The sequence below is a fragment of the Oratosquilla oratoria genome, chromosome 9 (genome assembly GCF_046742065.1).
Source record: "Oratosquilla oratoria isolate Oo_2021 chromosome 9, ASM4674206v1, whole genome shotgun sequence".
NCBI lineage: Eukaryota > Metazoa > Arthropoda > Malacostraca > Stomatopoda > Squillidae > Oratosquilla > Oratosquilla oratoria.
Genome location: NC_134785.1, coordinates 34,725,237 through 34,745,236, shown reverse-complemented (window position 1 = coordinate 34,745,236; position 20,000 = coordinate 34,725,237). Strand labels below are relative to the sequence as shown.

General features: G+C 37.2%; 1 protein-coding gene across 1 annotated transcript; it reads right to left on the bottom strand.

Moving 5' to 3' along the window:
* Window positions 1-1,256: 1,256 nt before the first annotated feature.
* LOC143028035 (KRAB-A domain-containing protein 2-like) lies at window positions 1,257-15,676 on the bottom strand. The gene is made up of 3 exons (XM_076189677.1): window positions 15,073-15,676; window positions 14,380-15,041; window positions 1,257-1,328 (listed from the first exon to the last, which is right to left on the bottom strand). Exons 1-3 carry the CDS (start codon window positions 15,674-15,676, stop codon window positions 1,257-1,259), a joined length of 1,338 nt encoding a protein of 445 aa, XP_076045792.1.
* Window positions 15,677-20,000: the final 4,324 nt, after the last annotated feature.

Below are 20,000 nucleotides of genomic sequence, written 5' to 3'. Positions count from 1 at the left end.
TCTTCCTCCTCCCCGTTTCTTGCCTCTTCTAATTTTCTATTCCTCTTTTCTCTTTATTTTTTTTTTCCATGATTTTTCTTTGTCCCTGTTCTATGTAAAATATTTTCATTATTTCTATTTCTTTGCCTTCCCTATTCACCTTTTCTTCTTCATTCTCCATCTCTATTATTCTTGTGCTCCATTTTCCTTACTTCTAAGAATCTGCAAAAGTTGATGATCAGATAGAGGACAAACAGTTCGAGATACAAATTCCAAGTTGCAGAGGATGGGGGCGAGGCTGTGGAGGGAATGCTGGAATGAGATAACAGATTTATTTCCCAAGGGTCCCTTTCCCGACTTCACATCCTTTACATTTACTCCCAATGCACTTCATGTGACGTCTTGTTCCTCCTGCAGTAATTTGAACTTAGGCTGACCTGACATATAATTTGGGTAAACATTTTCTTTATTGTAGGCTCCTTTTTATGATGGATTTCTTTTTATATGTGATATATATTCATGAGTTCCTTTGAGAATTTTGGGGTTTTGCTTGTTGTACAAACGGCAAGCAAACTTTATGACCATAATGGTTTTGACTCCACTTTGGAGAATATTTGAGGTAAAAATTAAGAAGAATAAGCGAACCTGACCTAACCTAACTAAAGAAAGTCAGCCATAACAAACTTAACCTAACCTATCATAATCTAACCTAACCTGACCTATTGTAATATAACATAACATGACGTCATATAACAAAACATAGCTTAACGTAATATGACATATCGCAACATAATACTCGTATAACGTATTATGACGTGACATATAACATAACATAACACAAAACAACACAACACAACGCAACACAACACACACACAACATAACATAACTTATATTAACATAACATAACATGGTTTAATTTATCCTAACCTATCCTAATCTATCCTAACCTAACCCAATCTAACTCAACCTAACCTAACTGGTCTAATATAATCAATAGTGTTTGTCTTCCTCTTCCACCTCTTCTTATCTTCTCTCCCTCCCTCCCTCCTTCTTTACTTTCCCACGCTCCCTTCCTTCCTCCCTCCCTCCTTCTTTACTTTCCCACGCTCCCTTCCTTCCTCCCTCCCTCCCCTTCTTTACTTTCCCACGCTCCCTCCCTCCCATTCTTCCCTCCTCCTCCTTCCTTTTTCTTTTCCCTCCTAACCTAACTTGACCTAACCTAACCATAACCTAAGCTAACCTAACCTAACAATTTTGTCATTTATGTCAGCGTAGCTTAGCTTAGCTTAGCTTGGGTAAGTGTAGCCATTTCTAAGTCGGTAAAGGAACCTGCATAGGGAAAGGGACCCTGTGGGAAAGAATTATATTCGTATAGGGGAGAAAAGCTGAGGCTGCAGTGGAAGAAAATGAGATTAGTTTGGTATAGATATCGTCAGGGCAAAAATGGAAGGAAGGAAGGAAGAAAGGAAGCATCATATATATTTTCGTTTTTATGGGTCGCGTCAAAAGACCAGTGTCATTTACAGTGAAAAAATATATATGTATATATGAAAACGGCTTCCTTGCAATTTTTCTTGTCTTTTGCAATATAAGGATTTTTTTTTTCGATTTGTATTGTTTGTGATAAATGGGAGTGATCCATATCCAGTCATGTTATAATACATTGGTGAGGAATGTTTTTAGGATTAAGACAATTTTCAACTAATCCTTTAGTGAGTAGTTCCAGTTGTTGTTGTTGTTGTTGTCTTTCAACTTTTTTGTTCTGCTAGATGGGTGTCTACCGACTGGTAATAGGGAGTTGAAAAATGGAGATAGAAATGTGAATGTGTAGATGGATTTATAGGCTGGAGCTAGAGGAGGAAATAAATGGAAGGTGGTGATGAGGAGTCTACGCCAAGAGGCGCTTAACTGCGGCCGAAGGAAGTACCTTTACCCTATGCACCTGGACTGTTGGGACAGGTAAGGCCGGCCACACACGTGCAGTTTGAACTGACAGTTATAACTGAACAGTAGTAACTGTCAGTTTAAACTGCACGTGTGTGTGGCCGGCCTACTAGTGCTAGGCCGGCCACACACGTGCAGTTTGAACTGACAGTTATAACTGATCAGTTGTAACTGTTAGTTTAAACTGCACGTGTATTTACCCCTTAATAGTTACTGCTGGAAATCGGAGAGAAATGGAGCATTCGAACCCACAGCTAAGGGAATGCAAAATCAGTATGTTACCGATTACGCCACCAACGTGATGTATCAATAACAGTTGGAGAGAAAGTAGAGACGGGGTATGTGTGTGAAAATGGAGTTAGGAATGGAAGTCCTGATGATATGAGAGGTGATGGGGAAGCATAAGAACATAAGAATGAAGGAGTCTGCAAGAGACCATAAGGCCTACACTAGGGACCCTGTGGGAAAGAATTCTATTCGTGTAAGGGAGACCAACACACGCACGTAGCTACAAATCTCGGAGTGGATCATGTATGGGGACGTGGAAATAGAAATGAAGACGAAATACAAGTGGAGAAATAGGGAGTTAAGCAAGAGGCAAAGACAGACGTGGAGGTGAAGAGAGGTGCAGAAGAATAACAGAAAGGAGATGAAGCTCAAGGAAAGGAGCTGGAGTTTGAATTCTGTGACAAACGTTCTAATACAAGGTTGGTGGTCACGCCTAAGCAGTCCTGGCGGCAGCGAGTGCATACAAAATGGAAAGGCCAAATTAGTGTGAAATGAGAAAAGGGGGATTCAGAAAACGCTGGTCAAATAGGAAAAGAGAAGACATTGTGAGAGAGAAAGTACAATTAAAGCCACACAAAGGCACCAAAAAGTGTCTTTACCGACTTGCAAGGGAATGCGAGGGGGATGAAGGAAAAAGCTAAGAAAGTGCATATAGATGAGCGTGTAAAAGAAATTTACAAAATAAATTACTTTGATAAATAAAGGAATTGGTACTTTTACGATACTATTAGTATAGATAAGTATTACAATGTCAGGAGCATGAGCAATCCTTATTGGACAAAAGAGTATACCAGTGTAACAATTTGCAAAAGTCTGAAACATAACGGAAACAGTACGGGATATAAGTAGTGTTGGGACACGTGACCGGAAGAGGTATATAAATGAAAAACGTACGAACGAATTTAGAACAAGGGTGCAATGCACAGCTGTTGTCGGTTAACACAACAAACTTTGGATAATGCTACTTTGATTATACAAAAAAGTCTTAGTGGACACAGACCAACACACATCTCCTCAGAGTGGACCAAGAGATCAAGCTGCCTTTGTTATCATGTTATCAAGCTAAATTCAAAAGGAAACTAATGTTCCTCGTAATATAATTCAAAACAATATAACTAGAACGTTCAGTTGTGTTTAACAAATTATCAACACGCGTGAAGAATTTGTAAAAAATTTGTGAAAAATAATATTAATATGGAGTGTAGGCATATATACAAATCAAAAGCCTTTCCCCCTTTTTAAGGACGGTGGCTAAGTCAAAACACACAGCAACTTTAATCAAATCAGAACACATCTTACGAAATCCCTATCTCAACACCTCACGGGTGAAGGGTCGTTCATGTAACCGCCTCATTGTTCAGGCCAAAGAATATGAGGAATATATACAGTATACACTATGTATGTTTTTCGAGCAGTAGATTTTTTCACACAGTTCTTACTTATTGCTCTTCTAGATACGACACACACACACGCGCGCGCACACACACACACACACACACACACATTAATTCATTCCGTGTTCATCGTTCGTCAGCTAATATAAATTGTCTATCTTTATGGTGTTAACAAGTGGTCAGGAGTTATCCTTATTCCAATCGTAGCGTTAATAACAACCCATTTTAGGTGTCAAAGACTGAGCGAAAACAGCTACTCGAAGCGAGAACGAACAAGTGCTCTGATTGGCTAGTAGAGAAGCGTGTCGCTGCTGTTGACCAATAGTGTGAGAGTTCTCATCTAGCTAGCTGTTTTCAAAACCGCGGTTGGACGATCATTCGATTTGTTGAGAAGTCTTGTTTGGAAGTGTGTGTGTGTCTTCTAAATTTGTTAAAAAAAAAATAGATGTGTCGGCGCATCAGACCATCTAGATTGATTTTAGTTTGTTTAGTGGTATCACAGTGAAGTTAGAAGACTTAGACAGTGATGAAGATAAAGTGATTTGTTGATCCGCGAAGCCTTATGAACTGATTGTTCCAACAATTAGGCGACGACCTTAAGGTAACTAGAGACTCCCTTCTAGACACCTAGAATACTTTCTAGAATGTAAGTGTTTGAGATCAGATGCACTTACATTATAAAATGTTCATTTCACTAATATTGTGCATTCATTGTTTATCTATTTCTTTCGTAATCGTATTTTTCCCTTGTTCTACGGTTTTTATTTCCAGTGTAATGTGCATGCACAAATACACAACACACACACAACATTACCCATAGATCGGTCATATATGAGCTCTGAGCTCTCTTCCGGGAGGGACATAGTTGTCGATCACGAGTCCAACACGTGATCCAAGACCATGGTGAATCACACACACACACACAACTCCTTGCCAATAACGGTTACCCAAAACAATTAGATGATGAGACAGTAAGGCTGCCCGTACACGAGCAACATTAATTGCTAGTTGTCGCAACAAAATACTGTCACAATAAAAAAAATTGTCGCAACGATAAGTTGTCGGTAAGGTACACCCGCACACAAGCCACGTGATGGCGGCAACTATTGTTTATAGTGTCATCATTTTATACTTAAGCACACACATACACAATTCTATAGACATACATACATACACAAGAACATACATACATACATAAGAACATACATATGAACATACATCCATAAGAAATACATACATATGAATATACATAAGAACATATATATATATAAATAAGAACATACATACATTCAGGCAGACAGGCAGATGCATTGCCCTTCCAGACAATACTTAACGTTTTCCTTTCAAATAAATACAATATGTTTTTACCTTTCTCCTTTTTATCCTCAGGGGAGAGAGTATTCCAATCGCTCACCACAGCCTCACTCCATAACTTTTCTTTTATATTCTTATCGCTGTATTCCTTTAGTTGGAAATCATAAAGAGGTGGTCTCTTCTCTACCTCTGTTATGAGTGTTTCGCAGTCAAATAACTCTTATCACAGACATGACGTAGGACCACGTCCTCTCGCCACTGCAGTCTGAAAGACACCAAGGCAGCATCTGGCTGGGTGGCGGCAACGAAATGTTGTTCGTGTGCGAGCTCCCATTTGAAATAACGTTTTCTATCGCCTGCCACAGCTACCGACAATAATTGTGTTGTCGGAGAAATTGATCCGGTCGCAACTACCTCACAATTTTTTGTTGTCGCCTCAGGAAAAACTGTCCATGTGCGGGCACCCATAGAGATGTGTGCGTTCTATTTTTGACAATTTTGTTGTTATCACAACAACAAAAATTGTCAAAAATAGAACGCACACGAACAACATTTCGATGCCGCCACCCAGCCAGATGCTGCCTTGGTGTCTTTCAGACTGCAGTAGTGAGAGGACGTGGTACTACGTCATGTCTGTAATAAAAGAGTTATTTTTATTTGATTGCGAAACACTCATAACAAGAGGTAGAGAAGAGACCATCTCTCTATGATTTCAAAGGAATACAACGATAAGAATATAAAAGAAAAGTTGTGGAGTGAGGCTGTGGTGAGCGCTTGGAATACTCTCTCCCCTGAGGATAAAAAGGAGAAAGGTAAAAAACATATTGTATTTGAAAGGAAAACTTTAACTATTGTCTGGAAGGTCAATGCATCTGCCTGTTTGCCTGTCTGCCTGAATGTATGTATGTTCTTATGTATGTATGTTCTTATGTATGTATGTTCATGTATGTGTTCTTATGTATATGTATGTTCTTGTGTATGTATTTATATGTGTATATATGTATATATATATGTATATATGTATATATATATATGTATATATGTATATATATATGTATATATATGTATATATGTATATATATGTATATATGTATATATGTATATATATATGTATATTATATACATATGTGTATATATGTATATATATGTATATATATGTGTATATATATAAATATATATATATGTATATATGTAACGACCTCAAATCATCCAAGCAGTGTATTTCAGCCTCTGAGAAAGCAAATAAGATTCTGGGACTGATTGCACGATCTTTTGATTTCAAAAGTCCATCACTCATTAACAAGCTATATAAATCGTTAGTTCGTCTACATTTGGAATATGCTGTTTCCGTATGGTCACCGAATCTCATTAAAGACATTGACAGACTGGAAAAAGTACAACGGCGAGCCACAAAACTGATTCCAAATATCAAAAATAAATCATACGAAAATCGACTAAAGCACATGAATTTGTTTTCCCTAAAAAAGCGTAGACTCAGAGGTGACTTGATACAGGTCTTTAAGATTTTAAAGGGAATTGACAACATCAAAAGTGACCAAATTTTCACATTGAATGAGAATCAGACAAGAAACAATGGTCTCAAACTGTCCGGATATAGATTCAATTTGGAAGTAGGTAGAAACAACTTTGCCAACCGTGTAGTTAATGAATGGAATAAACTTCCTGCACAGGTAGTGCAATGTAGTTCAGTTCGAAGCTTTAAGAATCATTTAGATAAATACCTAAGTAAGATGCTGTAATGATTATAATTTATCTTATATTATTATTATTTTTTTTTGTTATCATTTGTCTGTCTGATTTTCATTTATTATTAGTTATATGTCAATTTATTATTATTTACTATTTACCTGTTTGTTTATTATTTAATTATACCTATGCATTTATTTATGTATTTTGTTATTTACATTATTATAGTATTCATTTATTATTGTATTATTAATATGATTTTTTTTTCGCATCCGGCGTAGACATGGATCAAAAGGTCTCCTGTCGGCATGCTCCGCCTTTGTAATCCTTTGTAATATATATATGTATATATATTTATATATTTGTATATATATATATTTACATATATATAATTTGTATATATATATATGCATATGTATGTTTATATATATGTATATATATATTGATAATTTTTATGACAATTGGATGCAGGGTTCGAACCCGCTGTACTCGGCTATCCGTAAATTATCGGTTTGATGTCGCTGCCATTAGCGTATTTCTCTCATGTATATATATATGTATATATATATGTATATATATATGTGTATATTTATATGTATATGTATGTATATATATGTATATATATATATATACACATTTATACATGTATATATATATATATATATATATATATATATATATATGTATATATTTGCTTATATGTCATTTATTACATCATAATTATGTATTTGTTCAGGAGTGCATATTTCTATATTGATTTATTCTTCACTATATTTCGGCTGGCTACTTTGTTTATTAAGGGAAGAACACTTATAGTGTATAAATGATTAGGCAGAGTGTTCTGTACTTATTGACTATTGTTTCGGTTTCTCTCTTGCCCTTTCCTTGTATTACATTGCATGCGAAGTGACCAGAAACAGAGAAAGAGGGGTGGAACACCGGTATCGAAACAGAGGGACACCCGAGGCACAAAAACCAATGCTCGAGGGAAAGGGGCTATTCTTTTGTCGTTGTTGTTATATTTTATTTTGGGGGAATTGGAAAATAATTTTCCAATCTAAAATCCTCACACGAAAACTATAATAGAAGAAAACCGGATAGAGGGATGTGGAGGAGGAGCAGAGGTGAATGAGGAAGAGGAAGACGAGGCCCAGAAGAACGAGGGCGAGAACGAGAGCGAAGACACGGAAGATCTAGATCAAGAACGGGATCAGGGCTCGGAGAAAGTAACGATGTTGAAATAAATAAAACTGAAAAGCAGGGAAAGAACTTTCAGTACACACACACATACACACACGCACACACACACATATATATATATATATATATATATATATATATGTGTGTGTGTATATATATATGTATGTATGTACAGTATGTATATGTATATTTATATGTATACGTATATTTATAAATTATTTCAGACAAATGAGAGAGAAATGGGTGGGGAAGGGCAAACGAAGATGTGTTGGGAATAGAGTTTGTTGCCCTAACGTTTCGACCAACTTGGTCTTCTTCAGAGGACATGTATATGTATATATATGTACATGCATCTTATCTCTTAATGGATGACGGGTCATACTTGTATCCCGCTCACTGTGCCCAAGGCACAGACGGTCTACGGAAATTAAGACTAGAGTGAAGGCTTCTCAGAGAGTCTGAGATGACCAGGAGAAACTGTACAGTAATGGGTTCAAAAGAGAAGCATTTGATTATGAGAATCGGGCTCGAGGTATTTTTAATGGAAGTGATTTTAAAAACACCAGCTAGCCGTTTCTTAATATTGCCATAAGGAAAGGTCTGATCACGTGAGAAAGGAGTCTTTTGGTGTTTAAGCATATCATTATACTCTGATCATGGAAGACCATATGATTTTTCAGGTTAAGTTGCCTGGCGTGACCAAGAATAATGATTAGTTAAGGGGCGGGAGGCAGAGATTTCATGATAAAAAGAACTCGGTTCATAGAAGGGAGCCGACTTAACCCATTCAGCTCCGATGACAAGATGTCTTGTCATTTGGTCAAATAAAACAAAAAATCATAAAACACCAAAATGTTTGATCCAACACCAGAAAAATATGACGTCAGTCCTCCTCGCTTCGCTCGCGGCGAGCGAAGCGAGGAGGACTGACGTCATATTTTTCTGGTGTTGGATCAAACATTTTGGTGTTTTATGATTTTTTGTTTTATTTGACCAAATGACAAGACATCTTGTCATCGGAGTTGAATGGGTTAAGAGGCATCCGAAGGTCATTTTAACAAAAGAAAGTAAAAACATGGTTATCAGGGTAAAACTTGTATATGGAAAAGAGTGAATAAAATGTGAGTGTTCTTGGACAAGTTTTAGTGTTCACATGTTCCATTTCAATTTTTGAATTCATCTGAGTTTTAACTTAGGTAGTACCCGAATGAAGGAACATTTTGGTAATGGGTGTTTCTGATGATATCTTGGTTGTTTGATAAATTAAACAAAAACATGGTCTTCAGGGTGAAACTGGTAAGTGGAGAAGAATAGTTAGTCTATTATATTTGAGGCCTTGAACCTCTGGAGCATGTAACAGTCACTAGCAATCATAACTAAGTGAATACGAGACCAGCATGCTTCCAATTACGCCACTAACGTCCACATCTAGTGTAGGATAATAACAAAGGGATGATTCAAACCAAAATGGGATAGTTCTATGCTAAGTAGATTTAAAAATGGTTTATGCGTAAGAATGATGAGATGTGCTTATACCAGGAGTTTTGTCCTATCAAAACACGTAGCAAACACCGGTAGTCGCTGGAATAGAACTCGAATTCTGGACTCAAGAGGTGAGAATGGATGCAGGATGCCACCAGCTACAAAAGGAGACAGAAAAGCCATGAAAGAGCAGAGACAAATCCCAAAGAAGAGAAATAAAAAAATAAAAACAGGAAGGGCTTGGCGGAAAACCAGAACAACAACAAAAAAGTGAAGAGAGGATGAAAGTTGGGAAATGGAAGCAAGTTAGCCAGTTAGGTCACGTGTGACTTCGGAAAAAGTTAAAAAGAAATTTTGCTCAAGTCTCCAAAGTCATATATACGATTGACCGCCTCGAGCGGCTAGTTCTCTTCGCTTTTCATCCCATTTCTTACAAATATTGGGCAGAGATAGCAATATAGACATCCATCGCACTTATTTGGCAGCAATAATAAGAAAACCAGCTTCGAAAGGTTTCAGGAGTCACTGGTCATAGAATCAAAGCCTGACATAACGAAAATACAAAGACACGACTTGGATGTAAGCACAAAAAGGATTGCAAAGAATTACAAAGGAGGAGCATGCCGACAGGAGACCTTTTGGTTCATAACTAGGTCGCATGCGAAAAAATAATAATGAAAAAAAAAAATTATAACATAAATAATAATAAATGCATAGGTATAGTTAAATAATAAACAAACAGGAAAATAGTAAATAGTAATAAATTGATAGATAAATAATAATAAATGAAAATCAAACAATAATAAACAAACAAATAATAACAAACAAACAAATAATATAAAATAAATTATCATTGCAGCATCTTGCTTAGGTGTTTAAACGAATCTTCAAGCTTTGAACTGAACTACATTGCACCGCCTCTGCAGGAAGTTTATTCCATTCATTAACTATACGGTTGGCGAAGTTGTTTCTACCCACTTCCAAATTAAATCTTTTTCCTGACAGTTTGAGACCATTATTTCTTGTCGGATTGTCATTCAGTGTGTTGTATAACACTGAGGAATTAATTTCTTTAAAAATACCCAAGATTAATTTCTTATGAACATTCATAAATATAAACTTCATAAGTGAATAATTACATTACCTCTACTCCTTGAGTCCTGGTAGAAAACAAAAAAGAAAATTAATACTGGTAGTCTATGAAAAGGAAAACCGGTCAATTTCACGAGAATAAGAAGTAACTCTCTGTCTTGTGTGGTGACCGATAAAGTAGAATATTTAACATCATTGAAGATAATTTGCATCAGTACTTTATCAAAATTATCTATATCAAAGTGCCAGTTACACCACAACTATAAAAAAAAAAGCCTGAACGCTGTTAGCCTGAAGAATGTCTAATCTCCATAGCCAACTCCTAAAGTCAATACTTATCAAGCGGTGAGTTTCATAGGGATTCCAAAGAGAGAGAACTAAGCTGAAAACTAGTTAGATATGTTAACATATAAAATAAAGCGTCGATCCTAGAAGAAAATATTGGACTAAAGAAATGTGTTAGAAATGTTCAAATAAAACCAGCAAAGAAAGTGGGAGAGTAAAACATAAGGCACCTCGATGAGTAGGGCAGGAAAGTTATTGTTTAAGGCCATATTTTAAATGCATTTGAAAGAGAGTTTAATATATATATATATATATATATATATATATATATATATATGTGTGTGTGTATGTGTGTGTGTATATACATGTATATATATATGTATATATACATATATATTTATAATATATATATATATGTATATATATATTTATACATATATCATAATATATACATATATGTGTATATATATATATATTATAATATATGTATATATATATATGCATATATATATATGCATATATATATGTATGCATATATATATGTATGCATATATATATATATATATATATATATATATATATATATATATATATATATTCACCCCTACCATCTGTGTTCTCCCATCCTCAACAGACATTCCCCTTTTTCCCAATGCCCATTTTACCCCATCCATCCATCTCTTTGGTCACCCCCTCTTGTTCACTCATTCTGCTTCTGCCTTCCACACCTATTCTACTAAACTTTCTTCACTCATTCTTTCCATGTGTCCAAACCATCTCAATACTCTTTCATCAACCCTATCTCCGAACTCCCTTTCCATCCCCGTTCTCTTCCTAACCTCCTCGTTTCTCACTCTATCTAACCTAGTAACTTCTATCTTACTTCTCAGGCACCTCATCTCAAATACATTCAAACTCCTCTCTTCCTCTCTTATGTTACATGTTTCTGTCCTATTAAATGGTGTTAGCACCATCATTCCTTCATACAATCTCCTCTTAGCATCCATTATCAAACGTCTATTTCTCATTACAATCTTAATCCTCCAAGGCATTTTACCTGCTTCTCTCAATCTACACTCTACCTCCACCCCCACACCTCCCTTTCCTGCCACATTTGCACCCAATTATCTTATGTATTTTATTAACCCTTTTTTATTTATGTATTTTGTTGATTATTTACGTTATTATAGTTTCTATCTATTAATTTATTTACTTATCATTATTATGATTTTTCGCATCCGACCTAGATATGGACCAAAAGGTCTCATGTCGGCATGCTCCGCCTTTGTAATCCCTTTGTAATCCTTTGTAAAAATATCCACTTCCTCTGGTCTTTCTCCTTTAATACTTACTTTCAGTCTGCTGCCACTTTCTTGCCTTGTACATATCATCACCTTTTACCCACATTTGTCTTCAACATTTTCTTTCCCACACCTTCCCATACTCTGTCACTAACTTCCTCAATCCCTCCTCTGATCCTGCCACAAGCGCAGTGTCGTCAGGAAACAACAACTGGCTTATCTCTCAATTTTCTCCCTTTTCTTTAACCATCCTCAATACCCTTGTATTTACCTCTCGCACCATCCCATCCATGTATAAAATGAACAGCCAAGGCGACGTAAGACATCCCTGGCGAAGTCCCACTTTTACCTCAAACCAATCACATTCTCCATTTCTGATTCTAACACAAGCTCTACTTTTCTCGTAAAAACTCTTGACTGCTCTTAAAAGCTTTCCTCCTATCCCATATACCTCCAACACCTCCCACAGTGCCTTCCTGTCTTCCCTGTCATAAGCCTTTTCCAAATCCATAAAGACCTAAAAAACATCCTTACCTTTCCCTAAAGCTTTCTCACTACAATTATTTCCTGGAAATCCACACTTCCCAACCATTTCGTCTATTGGCTCATTTTCTACCTTAGCATTAAGGTCTCCAAATACCACTAGATTGACATTTCCCCCTAAACCATATATATATATATATATATATATATATATATATATATATATATATATATATATATATATATATATATTGTTTATGAAAGGTTTGGACAGATTGAGTGAAAAGGTGGTAGAGAAATACGGGTTAGAGCGAGAACACTGTATTACTGACGTTTCGACTACAAGTCTTCTTCAGAGTGACAGACAGCGTGTGTGTACATCATATATACTCTCTTTATGGCTCATCCGGCTGGACGTTTCAGCAAGTCGCATGCCGATTGGCCCGATACTCCCTCCTCCACAACCAATCTGGCGGCTGCAAATGACAAGTTAACGAACCCTTCTCTGTGGTTGCTGACCTTTCCCAGTGTTATGCACGCGGACTCGACCAGCTTTCTCATTCTCCTTTCAAGTCCGGTGCAGATAGGGCGTGCTTCTTCCCATTCTGGTAAATGTCCGTGTGTGTCCACATGTACTACCAGTGAATTTGAAGTCCTGTGATGTCGTAGGTTGTTCTTGTGTTCTTTTAGTCTTTTTGTGAACCCCCGTGACGTCTCACCGTAATATGTTGCAGGACATCCACTGCATGGTATTCCGTATACTATGCTATTTTCGTTGAGTGGTGTTCTTGTTTGTTACTTAGGACGTCTTTTATTTTGCACCCGGATTTATACGCTATTTGGATGCTGGCTTTAGATAACGTATTGGTTATGGCTTTTGCTTCCTTTGCGAAAGGTACTACTAGGTATTCTATTGAAGCTTTTTCACTTTTCGGTCTGGCGTAAATTTCTTCCGCTTTCTTTCTCAATTTGGATAGTAGTCCTGCTGGGTACATAAGCTTGCGGAAGGCATTAAATATGTAGGACATCACCTCTTCTACATATTCTTTGTTGCATATCCTCAATGCTCTCAGATAGAAACCTATTATCACACCTATTTTTGTGCGTGTGCTGTGATGGGATAAGTAATGTATGAAGTCATCTTTGTTCGTGGGTTTTCTGTATACTGAAAACTTTACATCCGTTTCTAGGAATGGTAATTGGTTGTCTTTCTCAAACTCCACTGTGAACTGGGATGTCTTTGTTCACTTCGTTAAGCATGCGGAGTTTATTGTTTATATCTGTTCCCTCGGGTACCACCACCAACACGTCATCTACGTATCGGAACCAAAGTGAGCCTCTTCCTATTATGCGAATAATTTATCCTCCTTCTAGTGTTTCCATAAAAAGAGAAGCCATGACAGCACTTAATGGTGAACCCATAGCCAGTCCTCGATGTTGTTTTAAACTCTTGGCCCTCATAACACTCAAAGGCACCAAAGTTCACACACAGAGATACCAACTCTATATAGTCTGTTTTTCTGACTGGAAAGTCGCTTTCATTCATAGAATTTATAACCCTCTTTAACGCCTCAATGGCCCCCTCAATACTTACGTTCGTAAATAACGCTGTCACGTCGTAGCTGGCTAACTTTTTCCTCTCAAAGTTAACTTTTTCTAGGCGTCTAATCAGATCCGACGAGTTGCGTAGGTGTGCGTTGCTTATTGTTCCTAGTAGCGCAGAAAGGGGCTTTGCGAGTTGTTTAGCTAGGCGATGCGGGGCACTGCCTATCCCTGAGGTGATGGGTCTCATTGGTATACCCGCTTTGTGGATCTTCGGTATTCCTCTCATTCTGGGTGGTTTTGGGGCCTCTTCTAGAAGTCCTAATTTCTCTTTTCCTTTCTTCGTCCTAGATAGAATCTTCCTTGCCTTCTTTTTGAACTCGTCGGCCTCCTGTTGTGCGAAACCAGTGGGCATCTTCTTGTATGTGTTTTCATCGTTTAAAAGCTCATGCATCTTCTCAACGTAGCTACTTTTGTTCATTACCACGATTCTCAGCAGACGAACGGACATCTTAATAACACAAGCTGCTCCTGTCATTGCTTCTGCCACTGCTCCTGTTTCTGCTTCTGCTTCGGCACCTGTCTCTACTTCTGCCGCTGTTCCTGTCTCTGATTCAAGAAATGACTCAAGATCTTCCTCAGTAAATATATTACAGAGAACTGTACTTGGCAGGATAGATGACCCTAATCCAACCTGCGGATCTTGTCCAAATGTAATTTTGAATGGGCTGTGGCCAGTTGTTTCATGGTGGCTGATATTAACTTGCCACTGAACAAATTTTAGACCTACTGACCATTTTCTGCTGTTGTTTTCCCTCATCCAAATAGTCAGTTTGTCCTGTATCACTCCATTTAGACGTTCAACAGCACCTTGGCTTTGAGGATGACGTGGACGTCCAGTCACCAACTTCAGCTCTGGCCATAGCACTGAAAGTTCGGCAATTATGGCATTGACAAACTCCCGTCCATTATCAGACTGTAAAATAGCAGGTGCTCCAAATGTCAGAAAAATATCTAGCAGATTTGCTGTAAAAAAAACAAAAAAAAAAAAAAAAAAAAACAACCTCTTCTGCTCTTTTTGATGTAAGTGGCCGCAACACACAAAATTTGCTAAAATGATTTGCATATGTCATGATATACTTGAAGTCTCCATCAGGTAATGTTTGAAAATTAATAAGATCTACCTGGCATCTTGAAAGGATACCATGACTGCGTACTGGTTTTACTACCAAACCCTTTGGAATTTTTCTGGCTTTCTTTTGATGGCAGTGCTCACAGAATGAAATGTAGAGGTAGCATACTTCTTGTGTGATGTTTGACCATTTCTTTTTCACTTCCACAATTGTTTTTTTACCACCTCCATGGCCAATTGCTTCATGGGCTGTTTTAACAATACCAAACACTTCTTCGAGAGATGCCACAAACTTGAACTCATGTTCATTTGTATCTTTTCTTTTCCGAATGAGTCGGTCAGCATTGCCAACACGCAGGACTTCATAGCGTTTCTTGAGGTTATAGTCAAATGCAGAATGAGCTCCATAAGAATTAATTCTTAGCAAATCCTGGATGTACTTATCACGTTGGATGGTGGGCTGGATGACTGCATTCTCAGCCTTGCCTTCCAGTGTTTGACGCAGCTTACGTTCAAAAGAAGCTTGATCCATAGTGCATAAACACAAACTGAAACAAACAAGATAAGATAAAGAAAATACCTAGTCTGGAAATAGGACAGTGATTAGTTATTCAATTCATATGAGATAATGGCAAGCAGTAAAAGAAATAAGCATTTTAAGAACAATAAGAACAATGAGAGCGACTTAGGCGCCAGAGCACACACCTGCTCTCTGCTGCTGTAGCTGCCAGACTAGGGCAGCCGGCTCAGCGCCGCGACCGGCCATTGGCTAAAACACACCCACAAACTGTTCAATCGAACATACAACCTAATCTAAACAATGAAAATTAATCGAACAGACAACCCACAGAAGCCACAAATAATGTAATTTAAAGAATTCCAACGTATTTGAACACATGCAAAGCACAATGAAAACAAACTGCCTAATCTTAACGATGAAAATTAATCAAACAGACAACCTAATCTAAACATTGAAAATTAATCGAACAGAAAATCTACAGAAGCCACAAATAATGCAATCTAAATAATTCCAATGTATTTGAACACATACAAAACACAATGAAAACAATTCACCAGTTTGTTTTCAGTCACAAATTTTTACATGATCTGCCCGGGCGACAGCGCGAGTTGCACTTGAGCTTTTTTCTAAGGCAGCTGCACCGTTGTGAAATACACTGTGTCGTACAGTGATTAGTTATTCAATTCATATTAGATAATGGCAAGCAGTAAAAGAAATAAGCATTTTAAGAACAATAAGAACAATGAGAGCGACATGGGCGCCAGAGCACACACCTGCTCTCTGCTGCTGCGGCTGCCAGAATAGGGCAGCCGGCTCAGCGCCGCGACCGGCCATTGGCTAAAACACACGCACAAACTTCAGCTGGCGCGGCCTCGTCATTCAGTCAACATTAGGCAAAATACCCTTGCCTAATGTGAAAATCTTGCTTAAAGTGAACATTATGCAGGTGTTTTGCCTATTGTGAAGATTGCTCAAATTAAGTTGCCTAATGTACACATTCGGCAATTTTCCGGCCTAATGTTCACATCAAGGTCTAAATATACAGGTCAGACCATTTACATTCTTCTGCGCAGCTTCTGACGTCATTTGGCTGAGTCCATTTTCTCTTTGTGATACACTGAAGAAAACTGTGAAACGCCAAGGAAGACAGGAACTATAATATTTTATATATTATATATATATATATATATTATATATCATATATATTATATATTCATATATATAGACAGGAACTATAATATTTTATATATATTTATATATATATATATATTTTATATAATATTTGTCAGAATATAACTAATTGCGTGGAGCAGTGCGAGCGAAGGCAACGTCATTTTTGAACGACGGACCAGCTTCAACTGACAGCTATAGGGGGGGGGGGGGGGGGGGGGGGGGGGGGGGGACCCGCTAACCCCACTTTGAGCAGCCAGGTGACGTTCACGGGCCCGCTGCGCCAACTCCCTCGAAATTCGGTCGGAAGTGGTTTTAGACCTTATATTCTTAGATCTTGGTTCACACTTAGGCAATTATCCACATTATGCGTAACATATATAATAATATATATAAATATATATATATATATATCTATATATATATATTTTATATACATATATATAATATATATATATATAAAGTATATATATATAATATATATATAATATATATATATATTAGGACCATATTTCTTATTGTCACCACGTGTTGACTGTAACTCAAACCGGCACGCCATCGATCTGACTTCTCTTCACAGGACCCAGACACCTTAATCCGTTTGGCTACCCCGCTGGGAAAAGCTATTTACTCTCGGCTGAAGCGGAGTATGAACCGAAGAATAAATTAATAAAAATTGAGGCATTTAAGAAAACAGCAACTTTAGCACGGGAAGCAAGCAGTCCCATGAGAGTGTATGTTAAAGACACTAACTGCCAGGAGCAATTGTATTTGATATTTTCATCTTCCTGCAAAGAAGTGGGAGGGAAAATAAGGGAAGGTTCTCGATGGTAAGAGAGGTCACGGGGTATGCATGGAGATTCCAGAAGGATTCTTATGACATAAAGACAGGGATGAATGGGATCTGATGGCGAAGCAAACAGCCAAAGGGTCTATCAGGCGAAGAGTGAGTGTAGCTGAAATGGGCAACTGGTGGACCTCTATTTAAAAAAAAAAAAAAAAAAAAAAAAAAATGGTGCCTGGTCTCTTCGTAGGTCAAAGAGGGACACTGAGGGGCTCGATTTATCTAGGGGAAAGAAGGGTCACTGAAGTGATATTTATAGAAAAAAGAGCAAGAGAGGGGCAATTAAAAATAAGGGAAGGTGAGGATCGCTACTTGAGGACCGGTACAGTTTGTTTGACACTTATTTTGAAGGAAAAAGAGACAAAGGTAAAGGTTTTCTCCTGGGTCCCGTCTATTTTTGACAAAAGAATTTGACGGAGGTTAAAGGTGGAAAAAGAACGAGTTCAGGTTAAAGGCGAGAAAAGGTTTTCCAGGAGGGACTAAGTGCCGTATAAAACTGAGGATGAAGGGGAAGTGGTTGACGAGATTTTCCAAGCGTGAAGGATATATGAATATAAACGGGAATAGAAGTAGAATGAGACTGTATGAATCTATATATGTATATATGTATTCATATATGAATGTATGTATGCATATATGAATATATGTGCGACAGATGAATCTAAGGATGTATGACTGTATCTGTATATGAATATTTTCAGATGTATATATACCTAAAAATCTTCTCTTTACATGTCTCTATTTGTGCTTCTTTGTTCTTTTTCTCTGTTTAAAAAGCTTTCCATCTAATTCTCTGTTTTCCTCTCACTTCGGTCAGCTTTCTTCGTCATTACAACTCATTTGGTTCTCACCTGGAAACACTCCAAGGGCTGATATATCTCCTTTTGAAGTCATCTTCTCATCCTAGTCAAAGAATCCCAGTTTTCATACACTTAACCTCTTATATGATTCAAAATGTGTATAACTTCTTTAGCTTATATACTCTTTTTCGTCCTTAAACCACACTAAAGCTGAAGAAAGGATGCCCTCACTAAATTGCCTAAATATCCCCTTTTTTCTTCGCATGTATACATATTTGTGATAAATCATGGTGCAGTTGGTGTACAGTATATTAAAACAAGTAAAATGAAAACTACTAATTATTTGTATATGTGAGTAATGACACTGACGACATTGAAATAATCATTCTTACTCTTACGAAAACACAAGGATATATACAAATTGCCATGTACAGAAACAGACAGAAACAGAGAAAAACGTATACACATGTATGTGTGTGTATGTATGCGTGTGTATGTATGCATGTGTGTGTTTATTTGTGTGTGTGTGTGTGTGTGTGTGCGGGATTCGAACCTTACTAAGCGAATGAGAAATCAGCATGCTTCCGACTACACCAAAACCCCATAACAACAGAAGAAGAAAGAGCAAAAATAAAGAAAATAATTGTTCAAACTGAGACAAAAAATGATTGCAATTGGGTATATCACTATAGATGGCATAGTATAACCTAATAAAAAGATCAATGTTTACTTGAAAGGGAAATAACAAGATGTAATGTGTCTTGTTAAGACAAAGTTGATATACGAATACAAATCAGAAAATGGAAAATACAGTGTGTGGAGAAGAGGCAGAGAAAGTAAAAAGGGAGAAGGTGTTATGAAAGCGATGAAAATAAACACGAAGGGGAATAGTTTAACATGAGAGATATAGTTTGTGGAGAAGAGACAGAGAAGATAAATTAGAAGAAGGTGTTATGATGGCAATGAAGATAAAAAATAAATTAAAGGTCATAGCGAGGAACTTATCGTCGCTTGAACAGTATCCCGCGATGACTAACTTTGACAACTTTTCGGTTCATGTTACTTCATCTCTGTCAATCCCTCCATCCACCATCACTTCTGAGGTTATAACTTCCATCCACCCTAGACGCCGCACCATCAATTCACAACCGCCCACCCTCCGCGTTGGCATTCTATTTCCTCCTCCATTTTCTTGATGCATCAGCTCTTTCGATTCTAGTTCTGCTGTTCCCTCATTTATCTTTGTCCCGCTCCGTGTCTCTTCCCGTTATATATTTAATTTCGAATTCTCGTTTCTTTCGTTCTCTTTTCAATTCATTTCAATTTATTTGCTGCTTCTTACTTAAGTTTTGTGTTCTGTTCATTTGTTTAATTCTTGTTCGTCTTTATCGTTTTTCATTCGTTCAGTGTTTTCATATTTTTCACTTCTATTTTTCTTTTTTTTTATGATTCCGTTTTCTTTTTCCGTCTCTGTCTACATTTTAATGTCGATGTTTTGATCCATATCGTCATCATCGTCACC

Coding starts and splice junctions, on each gene's coding strand:
- LOC143028035 (XM_076189677.1), bottom strand. CDS start 15,676: ATGGATCAAGCTTCTTTTGAACGTAAGCTGCGTCAAACACTGGAAGGC. Junction 15,042..15,072: donor AAAAAGAGCAGAAGAGGTTG/TTTTTTTTTTTT, acceptor TTGTTTTTTTTA/CAGCAAATCTGCTAGATATT. Junction 1,329..14,379: donor CCGACGAGTTCAAAAAGAAG/GCAAGGAAGATT, acceptor TCTTTCCCACAG/GGTCCCTTTCCCTATGCAGG.